General features: G+C 39.5%; 2 protein-coding genes and 1 long non-coding RNA gene across 3 annotated transcripts in view; 2 read left to right on the forward strand and 1 right to left on the reverse strand.

Annotated features, from left to right (window-relative positions):
• The window catches only part of LOC144665345 (uncharacterized), a 112,504-nt gene that overhangs the window by 79,444 nt on the left and 17,932 nt on the right, over positions 1-15,128 (reverse strand). The window lies entirely within an intron of this gene.
• LOC144665360 (uncharacterized) lies at positions 2,933-8,885 on the forward strand. The gene is made up of 5 exons (XM_078526601.1): positions 2,933-3,144; positions 6,029-6,097; positions 6,300-6,545; positions 7,945-8,235; positions 8,740-8,885. The coding sequence occupies exons 1-5, from the start codon at positions 2,986-2,988 to the stop codon at positions 8,755-8,757; spliced, it is 783 nt and encodes a 260-aa protein (XP_078382727.1). The 5' UTR covers positions 2,933-2,985; the 3' UTR covers positions 8,758-8,885.
• On the forward strand, positions 11,897-15,024 carry LOC144666505 (uncharacterized). The gene is made up of 2 exons (XR_013573205.1): positions 11,897-12,120; positions 14,911-15,024. It is a non-coding gene; the product is annotated as an uncharacterized LOC144666505 (long non-coding RNA).

Raw genomic sequence — 15,128 nt, forward strand, 5'->3', positions numbered from 1 at the left:
GTAGACCCGAAGTGGATTTCTTACACTTCCACCCCATACCATACTTTGTAGAAGAACTGTTCATTTCCCGGACGTTTTCGCGTTTTCCCACACTAATGGAAAGCTTGCAATGCTTATCTAAGAAGTAGAAAATCGGAGGCTCCTTCTGCATGGACTAGTTAATCAATTGATTGTGGAACTCAAGGGTGTGTGAAGTTCAAGAGAAGTTCGCAGGATGAATAAAATTAGGGCAATTTTCAGCATTGAAATGTTAAATTGAATATCTTCTAAGAGACTCTTTTTAAACTTTTTTAGGTCATCTCGCCTCCGTGGCGGGTCCAGATCTTAACTTGCGTTGGGGATAGGGTCTTTTTTTTTTTATACCCCCAAAACATTTTTAGCGGAGGGTATCATTGAAAAAAATGTCTTTACTAGAAATTAAAAGGGGGTCCGGGCTCCCCTGCTTCCTTCCCTAGATCAAGCCACTGGCATCTTTTGTCTATTGACGCAACGACCTCGATGCGTTAGGTAATTCTTTCTTTACATGACTTTCAGATTTTATTTTACAGCCTCACCCCTTCAATATATTGTTGTATAATGGTTTCCGCATTTCAAAGTAACTAACCGTTAAAGTTTCGTTCTGTAGGGTCCAGTGAAGACTAAAGGTGCAATGGGAGTCTAGTAAACACCATAAAAACCAGATCGACGTCACGGAAAACTTAAATATAAGCTTTTGTGTACCTTTTAAAGAAAGAGGCTCCATAGAGTTTTTTGACCGCTCGCGCTGATGCATGATGCAAGCATTCGGAATCAGCGTGCGCGAGCTGATGCGAGCTCAGGTAAAAATGATCAACCACTGATTTATGTTAAACATTTCAAATGATACGTAATAGATTTTCAAGGCCGGACAATGCTGTTTAATCTTCCAAAGATTACGAGTCTGTAGATTTTCTTCATGAAATTACATCAAACGCCCAGTAAACGCTGAAATTGAGCCTAGTGGTTTCAGCATTGGCGCATGCTTAATTAGCGATCTTGTCGAATTTCTATACTGCAGACGTTGTTGTTAGAAATTTCTGGGAAAATAGGCATTTTTCGTCTAGTTTTTCTTGAGTTTCCTTCGGTGAAATTTCGTAAAACTTGGCAGAGGGTCACAATTATTTCGCTTTACGTGGCGCTCGTTTTTTTTAGGAGAATCTATAAGACGAGTTTCTACGCAGAGGGAAAAGACACAAATTTGCAGATAACAAAGAACCTGCCTTTACAATCTTTACTCTTTTCCTGTTTAATTTTTTTCCAGGTAGTATCCATGTACTGTAAAATATTCGGAAGATTTCACCAAAGGAAATTGTAGAAAATTGCACTTAAAGCCAGCTAAACATTAAAAGACACATTTGTTTGGGTAGCGTAAATTCACGACTTGAACCCATTATTTTAACAGAGATAGTTGTAGTATTCATAATTACTGATTGCATTTGATAAGTTTTAGCGAAGTAGGACTGAAAACGAATGCAAAATCACATTTCAAAGTATAACACTGGCGCGCACCACATCATATATGATTTCCCTATGGAGTCACCTTAAGCGGCTTCTTTTTCGGCTGTATACTTTTTCAAACGAACCTAGAACTATAACTTAGATGCAGGCTAAAGTGTTTCGTTTTTTTACCCTTTAACCCTCGGACGCACTAGGAGTGGGGGGGGGGGGGGGGGGATGCATACGTTTTATTTTCAAATTTAAAAAAAAAAGAATTTTCTGTACAATCCTGAATCTCTCAGTAGCTGTTAATTCATCCGCTGCAGAAATTTTGATACGTCAACTATGTGTCTGTGACGATAAATAAAAAAGGTTGGTAAATTTTAAGCTTGGTAGATGAAATGTAAAAGATGAAATATTCAGCATGTAGCCAACGTGGGACAAAGAAGCTGAGACCCCAACATTTGACGTTGTTATAAATACAAGCAGGTCTCGCCAAAAAATGCCATGTTTTAAAATTTGTCGTGCGATTTATTTATTTTTAAATTTCATTTAAGATTCTGTCTTTTCTTTGCCTCGATTTCCGTTATTTTCTTACTTCCTTTGAAAACGATGAAATCCAAGATGGGGAATCCAAGATGGCGGCTCTAATGACGTCATGACAAAAGTTGCGTCAACTACTTAAGCAAGCTACGGGCTCTTAATACGATACAAAAAAGTTCGCTGTGCCTTAATAGAGCGAAAACCCTGGTGGGGAAATTCCATAAATAAAATTCTGTTTGTTTTAACAGTTTTACCTTGTATTGTTATTTGTAAAAATCAACTATCGCCCTTGGAAATAACGTGGAATATCGTCTGATATTGACGTACAGGCCGTAGGTCGAATCGGCTATAGATATAGTTTGCAGGTTTGGTTGGAATTAAAGCTGAGAAACGAGAAACATTCCAGGGAGTTAAAAAACATGGCAAGTTGCAATCCGTAAGAGCTCGGGGCAGAGCCTCCCTGTACAAAACTTTTTTGGATACCTCCCCCCTCGGGCTATCCTAAGATAACAATTAATTTTGATTAAAAGTTGAAGATAAATTTCCATTGTTATTAAACATAACACTCTTATTCTGAATTGAGAAAGAAATCTAGCCTATTTTCGTTTTTTATGTTCCCTTGACCGAACATCTTAGCTTGGTCGTTACGGTTAACATATTTTACGGCTAACGGTTAATATTTTTATATTGTTATTACAGCTAAGGGCTTACCCCACTGTGACCCTCGACCATTTATGCGCATCGTGAAAATTTTTTTTAAAGTTATTTTCCGCCACGAAAGTCACAAAAATGATTAGGACTATTTTGTTTGTGCAGTTGCCTTTAGTAATAGAATAATTATAATAATAATAATAAAAAAACACAAGGAAAATAAGCTCAAGTGGATGCAATGTACCGGAACTTCCGCTTGTATGATGCAAACTGTATAAATAGATGACGAAGTAGTGTTTGTTCGAATGGTGTGGTTCGATCGCTTTTCTTGGTAACATGGCAGACGATTCACCAAAGGCTACCAAGATGGCGAGGATCCTTGCCATTGTGCACATCTTTGTCGGGTTTCTGCTCTTCTGTTTGGGCATCGTAGACCTTGTTGTGGGTTACTTCTGGTCAGGCTACGTAGGTTTTGGGATTTGGATCGGTGTCTGGGTGAGTATCGCTTGCTATCTGTCAAATACTATATTTTGCACAACCTTTAAAATCATTAAATTAAAAATATGCACATATCGGGTGGGAAAATGGTGACATGTTGGGTTATAAGTGTAAATATGTTGAAGAAATGACAATACAAATTTGCATTTACTTCGCGCAAAATACATCCAATGTGAACTCGATGACTAAGCAACATTTCTATAGGTTTTAAACCATTTTAGTCGAGAGCTGCTAACGCTCAAACACTAGCCCAGGATCGATCCTGCTATTTGAACTAAAGGCAATGTTTATTTTTCGAAAAATGCTATAAATATATTATAACCTCCTGATATGTGCATATTATAAATTCGTTTTTAAGCGATGACGTCATTGCGACATTAAATGCTGCAAACTTTCCTTTGGATGATTTTTCGCTTACCTCACAGACCGAAGTGTACTCAGGGCCTGGATGGGTATTTTTGGGATCCGGGATTTGACCAAAATACCTTCCGGGATTTAGGAAAACGCAAAATATTTTGACGGGATTCACGAATACATCAGTTGTGATCTCCAAGATATCCTCGCAACAAGCTTCCTGTTTATTTCGAAGATGATCAATTTCAAACTGCTCGTTTTAATAGCTTGAAAAGGAGTCTGCGTAGCAGTCAAGGTGCACTCATTCACTAGTATTTTCTTTCGCTTGCTTCTTGCGCTTGGGGAGACTGTTACGGAGGGTACTTTGAACGCTCTTTGCAAACTATTGTCATAAATCTCCGACATTTTTGTTTGCACAGGGAAAACAAAGAAAGACAGTCCATGTCACCGCAAAACAAAAGCACGTTAGAGAGTAATGACAGTAATATGAAACTAGCCAATCAGAAGTGAATACACTGATCCTTGCAAACCTGCAGGACATCGGAGCAAGCTATTGGGCACATTGCAGACAGACTTCACCGAGGATTTTGTGACTCTTCTTGCTGCAACGCAGGGTACCGGATTCCAGAAAAGTGTTATAGCATACCCGTTACCTGCTCAATCGCTTCACTTTTATTGTAATCTTGAGGGATTGTTTCAAATTTGAACTGCTCCATATGGCATAACGTGATGCTGATTGTACTCCTTTGAATAAGACAGTGAGAGTTTCGGTGTCGTTCTTTCTTGCGGATGCAGCCACAGACAAAACTTTAAAACTTCTAGAGCGAGAAGTACCCCAGCTGGGTACTCTCCCAAATTACCTAAAAAGCATAGCACAGCGATTAAAAAGGTTTGGATGCGGAATCGCGTGAAAACAAGACCAAGAACGCGGGATCAGGTTAGAACCATGAATGACGTGGTGACGTTTTTAACTCGAGAAATTAAAAAGTTAATGAGCTACCAACAGCAAGGTGCAAATCGAGCGATGTTGATAAAAATAAATGCGGGAATCTCGCGTCGGATTTTGCCTTATGAAGAAAACAATAACTACATGATTCAGCATATGTTTGTCTTGTTAACCCTCAGATATTATCGATTAATCTAAGAAATGATTTTTCAGATATGAGATGTAAGTAAACTTTTCTTAGGAAACAGCGATGGCTTTTCACATCGAGAATCAGTCTTTCACATGAGTCACTGTGACGTCTCAAGGTCTAATTTTAATTAATTTTCAGTTTAAAAAGACACTACGACTTCCACAGGGATCCTACCGCATGAAGAAACATGCGAAGTTCGTGAGGGTTCAAATATAAATCGTAGACTAATCTGCGCGTGCGTTAAGCACGAAGTACTTTGCTGTGAAGATAGAACCACAAGGAGAGCAAATGGTTTTCCGAAACAAATATATACCTTTGTGACTTTCATATGGGAGTACGCAAATTTATTTCGTTTAAGCAAGGGCGCTTACGGTCAGGTGCTTCCCACCCGCACCCCCTCCGCTGGAATAATTAATTAGTTGATGTTTGTAGAGGTAATCATACGGTTTCGAGTTCAATTTGGAATTAATTTGCACGCGTGAGCTTTTTTAAAAACTCAAGTGCAAATTAAAGGGACATGGTCAGCGTTCTTACCGCGCTGACCTGGACACTAGTTTTCACGTTTTGAAAAAATACCACTGTGGTCTTTTTTCAAAACGAGCCATCAAAAATCTACTTCAATCTTCTCAGTGTTTCACTAAATGGGAAAATTTAGAAGAAGAAAAAACACTGAGAAGATTGAAGAAGATTTCTGAAGGTTCTCTACGCGTATTTTGAATTCGGGTTAAGGTGGACTTTTTACAAAATGTGAAAGCTGACCATGTCCCTTTAAATTGGAATTGAACGAGAAAATGATTACTAATTAATAATATAAACATGAAGAAATTGAGCCCGCGATACAATGGGAAAAAGTAACGTGGTCAGCGATCAGCTTAAAAAACATGACCTCGATGTGGTGTACACCTGAGCCCGCGATATGATCATGTGATACTGGTTAGCGGATACCTTGTTTTGACAGCTGTGAATTGACCATGTTAACGTTAGCAAATTTCCTGTCGTCTTTCAGCGAAACTTAATCCAGAATATCCATGTGTAATTTGCGTGCACTGGTGTTCCACGCGCGACGCGCGATTCCCTCGCGCGTCTGAAGGGAATCACGGTAGTTGCATTCATCGTTGCTGAGCCCGCGCATGGTTTGAGGAATACGACTAGCATGATTATCTGCAGGCGAGCGCCATAGAGGGAATCGGGCATTTGCAAAAGTTAGCATAAAAACAACGCTTTAAAAAATTGATAAATTCCTTGTCTTGCATCTAGTATAGTTTTGTCCTCTCCTAATATTAAACTTGTGAATTTCGAACGCGAGGATGGCCTAGCGAAAACAAATAGATGGGTTATTCACAGTTTCTTGTTTCTTGAATAAAATGCAACAGCTTTTTTTTCTATTTCAGATGTGCATAACCGGAAGTCTGGGTATCCGTGGGACTCGCAAAGAACGAACGACTTCACGCAACGCTTTTGTAAGTTTATTAAATGGGAAATATTGTGGAGAAAGAAGTTCTTCCTATTCTGAAAATATCCGAGCTCTAAATAGCCGCGTGTAATAGTTTCTAACGATTTGGACATTGTCTTAAGCAAATAAAATAATTTAGTGCCTTCTTGTCACATAAAAGGCTCGTTTTAACTCACTATGTTTGTTTGTCTTATTTGAACTCCATTCAGGCTGGTATATTTATGGGTTTCTCCATCACCTCGGCTGTGTTTGGCGGAATAATGATTATCTGCTACAGCCTAGCCATTGTCATATATCGAAACGAATATAAGAGGAGCACCTATGATGCAGAAATGGCTCTCAGTGGCATAATTTTGACTCTTGGCATTGTTGAGATTGTCACTGGAATCTGGACAGCCGTGTGTCTTTGCTTGATGAAACCTTGCACGTGTTGCTATGGTGATCTACCACAGCAGGTGAGCAGCTTACCAAGGTAATCAAGCGGAAGTTTCTCGATGGCAAGGGAAGAAGCCATCCCGTTGCTGATTTTTCAGGACCTCCCAGGAAGGGCGGGTGGGAAGTGGAGAGCTTCGACGTTCCCTTGTTACCTTCGATTATGATGTTCCCTGTTCCCATAAATATGCTTTGTAACCGTGTTTCCGTTTTTGATTTTTATCTACGTTTCTAAACAGTTGATGCCCATGTTACCTTATTCCCTGAAACCCCTGGGATCCTCATTTTTTTTAACAATTTTAATTGAGTGTTTCACTCTCGAATGCCAAACTTCCAACAATCATTCAATCATCCCTTGCAGTCATTTTTTCGAGAAAACTGTTTATCCGCGGTTCTTGATATAATGACACAAAAGCGATCTTAATTGTGGATATTGTTTTGATGTATGACCTAATTATATAACGTCATTGTGAGTTCTCTAGTTGGAAATCAATTGCAACCAATTGATGTACACGCATGTGCATATGTGTTTTCTTAAACTTCAGCAAATTCGAGAAATGTAACTAAATGAATAAAAAATAATGAATAATAAATAATTAAAAATAAATCCTAAAAATAATAAAATAGATAAATAAATAAATGGGAATTTTCAGTGGCACTTCCACAAAAGTGTTGGTTTCTGGGGAGGGCAGAAAACAAACTCAACCCACATAATTATCACTCAGGTTTCCGGGTCACATTGGTAGGAGGTGAGTGTGCTTACTGCTGCACCGCTCCCCGTGTATATGGCGGCTCAACTGATAGTAAAACGAGAACACGTTTACTATTAACTCAGAAACAAGTATTTCCTTAAAAAGGGTCTACGTCACAGTATTTTAGGCAATTCTATTTCTTTTGGTTAATTAAGAGCTACACAACTTCAAATTGGTCGAACAAAAGTCATTTTATGGCAATATCACGGCCACATAACAAACAAAGATGATTTTAGAGCATTGCAAATGACACTTTCCTACCGACTGAGATAAACTTGAAAAAAGTCGGTCCGAATTTTTTATAAGTTTACCCGAACGCAATACATGGATCCAGAGTTTCAGACTTATTGTCCGAAATTGAAAGGAAAGTAAGCACTCATTAAGTCAGAGCATTGTTCAACAACGCAAAACACAATAGCCTGACTTAATGAGTCTCCCTTTTCTTTTGAATTTGGACCTGGTTCCGTGTATCCATTTTAATCTTCTCAAATTTTGCCCATCCTTTCCCCTTTTTGGCTCCTCTGTGTTTCGGGGTTAATTCTATGACCAGACGGCCAGTGTCGAAATTGCCTAAATTTGCGTGACGTAGCCCCTTAAATTCAACACATCTGTATATTTGCATAGTTGATCATTTGCCTCATATTTCTTTGGCCTTTTTTTCTTTTCTCAGGGGCAAGCTATGTATACTGTAAACCCTGGCTACGCCATGTCCCAGGCCCCTGGTTGTGACCCTGTGGCCATTCCAATGCAAGCAGGTGGTGGCATGGTTACCATCCAAACTGTCACATCGGGAGCGCAGGGAGGCCAACCTCAAATGGTCATGGTACCTGTTTCTAGTGCGGTGGGTTATCAACCGCAGTTGGTTCAAGCTGCTCCAGCTGGAGCTATTGCCACAGGGTACCAACCTGAGATGCCTCCATCATACGAACAGGGGCATTATATGACGCAACAAAACGCACAGGTATGGCTTGTTTAACTGGTCTGGACCTAAGCCTGGGATTCTTGATGTTTTTGTTATGGGTTATTTACACTACCGTCTTGTAGCATTGTGTTAACTTTGCTGAAAAAAGTGATCCCGTTGCTGGGACGTTTCTCAATTTTTCCTACACAAATGGAAAGCTTCCAAGGTTTGTTTAACAAGTGAAAACTCGAAAGCTCCATCTGGACTAGTACCCAATTGACTTGCAAACTCAAAAAATATGTGACGTTAAAGACTATTTCTTTTAACGCAATTCTCTTTTGTAAAATGATAGAATAAATGGCTTCTAAGAGACTCTCAGTGTACTAACTGTTGTACTGTCCTCTAGCATTTGATGGCGATAGAAGCTACGACCTCAATTCATAAAATATTTCTTTCTGCACACGACGTTAAGAATGTACATTATAGCTTCATCCCTTCACTAATTTGTGCTGCAATTGTTAACTTCAGCTCAAAGTAACTGACAGTTGAATTGTCTTTCATAAGGTACCAGTAAAGACTTGAGATGTACATGGAAGCTCGGCGGGAGTCTGGTAAACACCATAAACACCAGATGGACGTCACAGAAAACTAAAACAAAAATATTTCCTGTTTCATTAAAGTTGCTGCGTTGTATACTTTTTTTAAATTAATTCTTGAAATAAAAGTTAGATTTAAGAACTCCATAACTGTGCTTCTTTGCATGCACTATTTAGGAACTTCAAGCCGCCATTTTGTTTTCAACTTCTTTCGCCACTCGGTTTTCTAAGTTTTAGATCATGCAAAAACAATGTTTTTTTTATTACAAAAAACGACATTTGGATCCATAAAATTAAGTTATATATAAATACTTACTAAAAGTGTCAAACGTGAGTTGGTTTCGTAAAGCGGCCAAAAAACCTTCCCGTAAGTCACTTACCGCTGGAGCTCCGGAACCGCAAACTGCAAACGTGACGGCAAAGCGGTGGTCACGTGACCTCCTCAGGTTCGCCGTTTGCCAAAAACGTTATGCTAAATGTGCCTTGTGAGATGCTCGGACGTGAAATGTTAACAATTTGCAAAAAGCATAGCAAAGGATATCTGGAGTTTAAGCATCCAATCATCGCGGGCAAAACATTTTTAAAGGTCAGAAACAACCGCATTTTAAATTTTAATGTTTGAGTATATACTCATCTAAATTGTTTTATTACATATTCGACAAACTGGCAACGAAACGCATTTACAGCTAGAAAAACGTAACTTGTTTTTTGCCCAGGCTTGGGAAAAGTCGGATGTTTTCATTGTTACCTTCTTCCCAGTTTTTGTTTTATTTTTTAATGTTTCCATTTCCATAATCGTAGTCAGTCGACGTTTTTGCATTAACTTGACGCAATTCTCAAGACAAAATTATAATTCAATTTGCAATGTCGTTAAAAAGTTTCTTAATTTACATAAAGAAAAAAAAAAAAATAGAAGAAAACTTTTGCACGGACGGCTGGAGCGCACGTGTTTGTTGTAAGGGCCTAAGAGGGGATCCCATTGCGTCTCCATCCGTCTGTTCATACAGATTCCCATCAAACTGAAAGACCTGATTGTTGGTTGCTGCTCGAAGTAGTTCGACTAGCTGAGATCTGGAGAAGTTCAGCTCATGGGTCTTATTGAGCCAATCATCGGTGAATGCCTTGTCGGCCAATATCTGGATGGTCGCCACCATAGTTAATAGAGGGAAATGGTTAGGAATCCCGACAAAGTTCTTTGTTGTATTTTTTTGTTCGCTATTTTGGGGGTTGACCCTGCACAAAACCTGACAAAATATAATAGGTGGTTACGTGTGTTCATCTAACTAACCAATAAAAACATTGAGATTACGTAATTCATGCATAGTGTATGAGCGCAAAACAAAAGATGTGCAGGGTCGTGGACCGTCCAACATAAATCTTGGCCTCTTTGTTTGCTCCTTTGATGTTTGCCGGGCTTCCTAACCATTTCCCTATATTAACTATGTCGCCACCAAAGGCACATTAGTTAACAAGGAAGTTACGTCGTATGACACCAGGATATCACCATTGTTGATAGTTTATCCAAGAATTTTTGCTTTACGCAAATTAAGAAACTCTTTTACGACATTGCATATTTGATTTTATTTTAGTCTTTAGAATGGCGTAAAGATGATACCGAGACGTCGACTGATAATTATTTCTTTCGCATGTATATGCCTTACTAAATCTCTTCTATTTTCATGTTCCTAAGAGGTTAATGAACGTGTTCCCTTAAAACCCCTGTGAGAGCCTCCACTATGAGATGATAGTTGATGAGGCATGAACAGATGCATTTACATTTCAAGTAAATGCATTTCCCACGTTCACTCGACGATCTCCTACCATGAGTACCGAGGGTAAGAAGCGTTCCGAGGGGACCGACCCTACCGGTTGGAACGAGTGTACCGGCTGTACCGAGTGTGCCGGGAGTGTGCCGAGTTTACCGAGCGTACCGAGCGAACCGAGCGTTCTGAGTGTACCGAGCGTTCCGAGCGTACCGACTGGACCGAGTGTACCGGCTATACCGAGTGTACCGAGTGTACTAAGTGTACCGAGTGTACCGAGTGTAACGAGTGTAACGAGTGTAACGAGTGTAACGAGTGTACCGAGTGTACCGAGTGTACCGAGTGTACCGAGTGCACCGAGTGTACCGAGTGTACCGAGTGTACAAGGTGTCCCGAGTAGAACAAGTGGAACGAGTGTTCCAGCTGTACCGAGTGCACCGAGTGTACCGAGTGTACCGAGTGTACCGAGTGTACCGAGTGTACCGAGTGTACCGAGTGTACCGAGTGTACCGAGTGTACCGAGTGTACCGAGTGTACCGAGTGTACCAAAGGTACCGAGCATACCGAGTAGAACGAGCGTTCCAGTTGTACCGAGTGCACCGAGTGTACCGAGTGTACCGAGTAGAACAAGTGGAACGAGTGTTCCAGCTGTACCGAGGGCACCGAGTGTACCGAGTGTACGGAGAGTACCAAGGGTACCGAGCATACCGAGTAGAACGAGTGTATCGGCGGTACCGAGTGCGCCGAGAGTGTACCGAGTGTACCGAGTGTACGGAGCGTACCGAGGGTGTACCGAGTGTAGCGAGTGTACCGAGTGTACCGAGTGAACCGAGTGTACCGAGTGTACCGTGTGAGCCGAGATAACCGAGTGTACTGAGTGTACCGACTGTATGGAGTGTATTTAGCGTACCTACTGTATTGAGAAAATCAAGCGTACCGAGGTTTCCGATTGTTCTTATTATTCCGAATGTCCCGAAAGTACCGAGCGTATCTAGTGTACGTACTAAAAAAAGAAAAGAAAAGACCACTTAATTAAATCTGTTCAAAGACAGAAATATAATGCATTTATTTACTGCAGAAGAAGAATGGTGTTCACGTGCGTACCATCATAAATCTCTTAGGATTTTGTCAATTGCTTATGGGTTTGAGAGGTCTCAGATAAGAGGTTCCCTATAAGGTCATTAGCTCATAATGCTACATTATCCTGAGAAACGGGGGAAAATAGAAATCTCGTCTATTTCAACGGGTTACTAACACAATTGACAAAAAATCGATCTACTTTGTTCAATTCAGTCTTCTAAGCTTAAGTAACTTCTCTTGCGTGATGCAAATTTTATAAATAGTTGATGACGTATGTCTGTTCAAGTGGTGCGGTGTACGTGTGGTTCGATCGAAGCGCTTTTGTTTGGATACAAACGCTATCAAACATGGCGGACGATTCATCAAAGGCTGCCAACATGGCGAGGGTTCTTTCCATCGTACACATCATTGTCGGGTTTCTACTCGTCTGTTTCGGAATTGCAGACGCGGTTGTGGCCTACTTCTGGACTGGTTATGTAGGTTTTGGGATTTGGATCGGTGTCTGGGTGAGTGTAATATTTATATGCGTAAGCGTGTTGCATATCAATGTTTAAAGTGGACAAAGTAATTGATTTTCAATTATCACTTTTGTTGTTTTCAAACTCAATCTGTTTCCCAAGGTAATAGCAAGGCATGTCCTTCGTTGAAGTAGGGATTTAATATATTTCAAATTTGTTTGTCGCGTATCGGGTTTTATAAATCGTTACCAAAACGGATTTACACGTTTAAAATCGAACAAAAATGGAAAATGGCACGCTTATTGTTTTGTTAAATCCAGCAAAGTGAAAGAGCATCATATTTTGAAGTTAACTTGGGGAAGAGCTGTTGCTTAATCGCCGAGTTTTACAGCGCGAGTTCAACGATTTCACGCAGGATGTATTTTGCGTGATTTGAAATGCAAATTTGGGTTGCCATCTGTTGACAATTTTACACTGCCTGAGTGCACCACACATGCCACCATTCTTTGCTTCTAGTTGAGATTACTTAAACGCTCAAATATGAGGATCGATTTTGCTATTTTAACTTATGATGCTCCATCTATTTAAAATTGTCAGTCGATATTTTTTCGCAAACTGTTAAGGTTATGAACGTGTTTGTCCCCCGCATAAGAGCATAAAAAATATGCAGTTTATTATTTTCCTTCGTCGTTCAAATCGCACAGAAACTAGACAAGTTTGTCTGGACGCATTTTCCTGTGCCAAAGCTACATTGAACATCAAAACTGTTGATAGGATAAATCCACGTTTCTAATCACTCTTTTCCTAAAACTCCTTGTTTCATTCCATGGTTACCATAAGAACATTCTGCGATTTTAGTTGTCAAGTACAGTTGTACTCAAATGTCTATCCAATTCATGTCGTCACGCAATTTTGTCTTTCTTCTAAATATAACCATCCAAACGCAAAATTGTCCAATGCCCAATTAAAACCTTTTAGACCAAAATATGTGATATTCCCTTCCCTATTTCAGAGCTCACCCAAAATTCGATACTCTATTTCAAACCAGAACCAGTCCAATAACTGCTTCTAAATTCGGTTTGCATATTAAGCATTTGAGAAGGACTTCAAGTAAAGTGCACTTCTCTTGCAAATACTAACTAGACGCATAGCTGTGTGTACTCGGGCTTCTCTTTGGTACAGGAAAATGCGTCCAGGCGAACTTGTCTAGTTTCTGTGCGTTTTGAACCACTGTTGAACGATGGAGGAAAATAATAAAATGCATTTTTTTTTATGTTCTTATGCTAACGAATACGTGATAGAAATTACAAAGTATACACGGAGTTTCCTTTTGGATAAACAACTTAATTGCAACATAACCACAATTTCACAGTTACGAGCGTTTGCCTACGTAAATCCTGCGGAACTATGTTTGATAATCCACGCGACACGTACTGAAACATATTCACACTTAGTGTAACAACAAAGGATCATAAAAGCATCATTTTCCCGATAATAGTTGTAATGTAATCAATGTTGACTAAAAATGCTATGTCACACTTTGGTTTTCTTTGCTACAGAAGCAAAAGACGTGAGAGAATTGTTTTAAACTTTCTGTGGCATCTTGCCATTAAATCAAGTCATGACGAACTCACAAGTCTATAAAACTATTTTTTGATAGATTGAGAATAATAAGAACTTCCGTACTAATCTTGGTGTACCTTCCGGTTCCCCATCACTGCACCTCGACCGCGGTCAAACGATAGAAATATGTAAAAAACAAGAAACTGAAGTACTTTAAAGATAAGGTTTTAATTTTCACTGTTCAAAGATTGATACTTGACCGGAATTCTGATGGTTTACTAAATTTTTTTGAGCTTTACTAAAAAAGTTCTATGTATTTGAAAACAGGTAAATACGGGCATGTCGGCGCCATTTGTCAAAGCACTCGGTTCGGTTGCGAAACGTTTAAAATGAAGAAATACTAGCTTATTTGAGGGAATGGAAATATATTTACACTAAGCAACAGTCAGTTACCTCTTCTTGCTCATACTTGCTCTTTAACTCTTTCAGTGCTAAAGTCGACTTTTGTCGACATTTGGAGGAGCAGTCAATGAACCACTTGTGACGTCATTAATTTAAAAGTCAGCAGATTTTGGTGATAAGCATCTGATAGAGCTAGGTTTGACCTTTTCAAAGAACTATTCATTTTGCGTATCGGTCGCATCCTAACAGAGCTAATCGAGAAAAAGTTAATCACTTTTTAGTGCAAAATCGGTGCTTAAAAAGGCCAAAACACCTGTAAAAGATCGAGGTCCTCTTGACAGGGTTTACCAATGTTTTTATCAAAACTTTTTTGGTCTAAAGGAAGGATGGATACAGTAGAAAGTAGTGGAAATAACAAAGCCAAGAGAAACGAAAGGAAAAGGAGTAAGAAAAAAAATGGAAACAATTTCGCAAAAAAAAAAAAAAAAGTCCAAATTTTGGCTTATGCGCATGCACCAAAGTACATTTTTGTACAATTTTTAATGGAATCTTCCTCAAAATCTTGCTGCATTGTGGAAGTTAAGGGAAATTCAGGATCGTACCATCAAAAATTCAGTTTAACGGTAGAATAAAACCCAGTTTTTGGAGAAATTCAGCACTGAAAGGGTTAATATAAGCGAAATTTCCCGAAAATAGAAAGAAAAACTACCTGAGCCGTTTGACCGTAGTAAACACTGCACCTAGTGTAGGTTTGTCTTCTTCTTATATTACACTCGCCAAGATTTTAAAGCTTGAATGCCAGGACGACCAAGCGCAAAAATAACAGGACTTTTAACAGTCTATTGCTAATGTTATGGCATTGTTCTATTGCAGATGTGCATAGCAGGAGGCCTGGGTATCCCTGGGACTCGCAAAGAACGAAGTACTTCACGAAACACTTTTGTAAGTTGTGAAATATTGTGGGTCAAGAAGTTTGTCTCAGTTTGACAATCTTTAAAAATCCGAGCTCAAAATAGCCTCGGGTATTAATGTACCTTTCGTTTTATATTCCTTAAGGGGACTACTGTTTGCGGCTACTAATGTTAGCGATT

The sequence above is a fragment of the Oculina patagonica genome, chromosome 9 (genome assembly GCF_052425735.1).
Source record: "Oculina patagonica isolate OP01 chromosome 9, crgOcupat, whole genome shotgun sequence".
In the NCBI taxonomy this organism is placed as follows: domain Eukaryota; kingdom Metazoa; phylum Cnidaria; class Anthozoa; order Scleractinia; family Oculinidae; genus Oculina; species Oculina patagonica.

Excerpts from the sequence above, each read along its gene's own strand:
- LOC144665360 (XM_078526601.1), top strand. The coding sequence starts at position 2,986 with ATGGCAGACGATTCACCAAAGGCTACCAAGATGGCGAGGATCCTTGCC. Across the intron at positions 3,145-6,028 it reads GGATTTGGATCGGTGTCTGG|ATGTGCATAACCGGAAGTCT; the intron begins GTGAGTATCGCT and ends TTTCTATTTCAG. Across the intron at positions 6,546-7,944 it reads ATGGTGATCTACCACAGCAG|GGGCAAGCTATGTATACTGT; the intron begins GTGAGCAGCTTA and ends TTCTTTTCTCAG.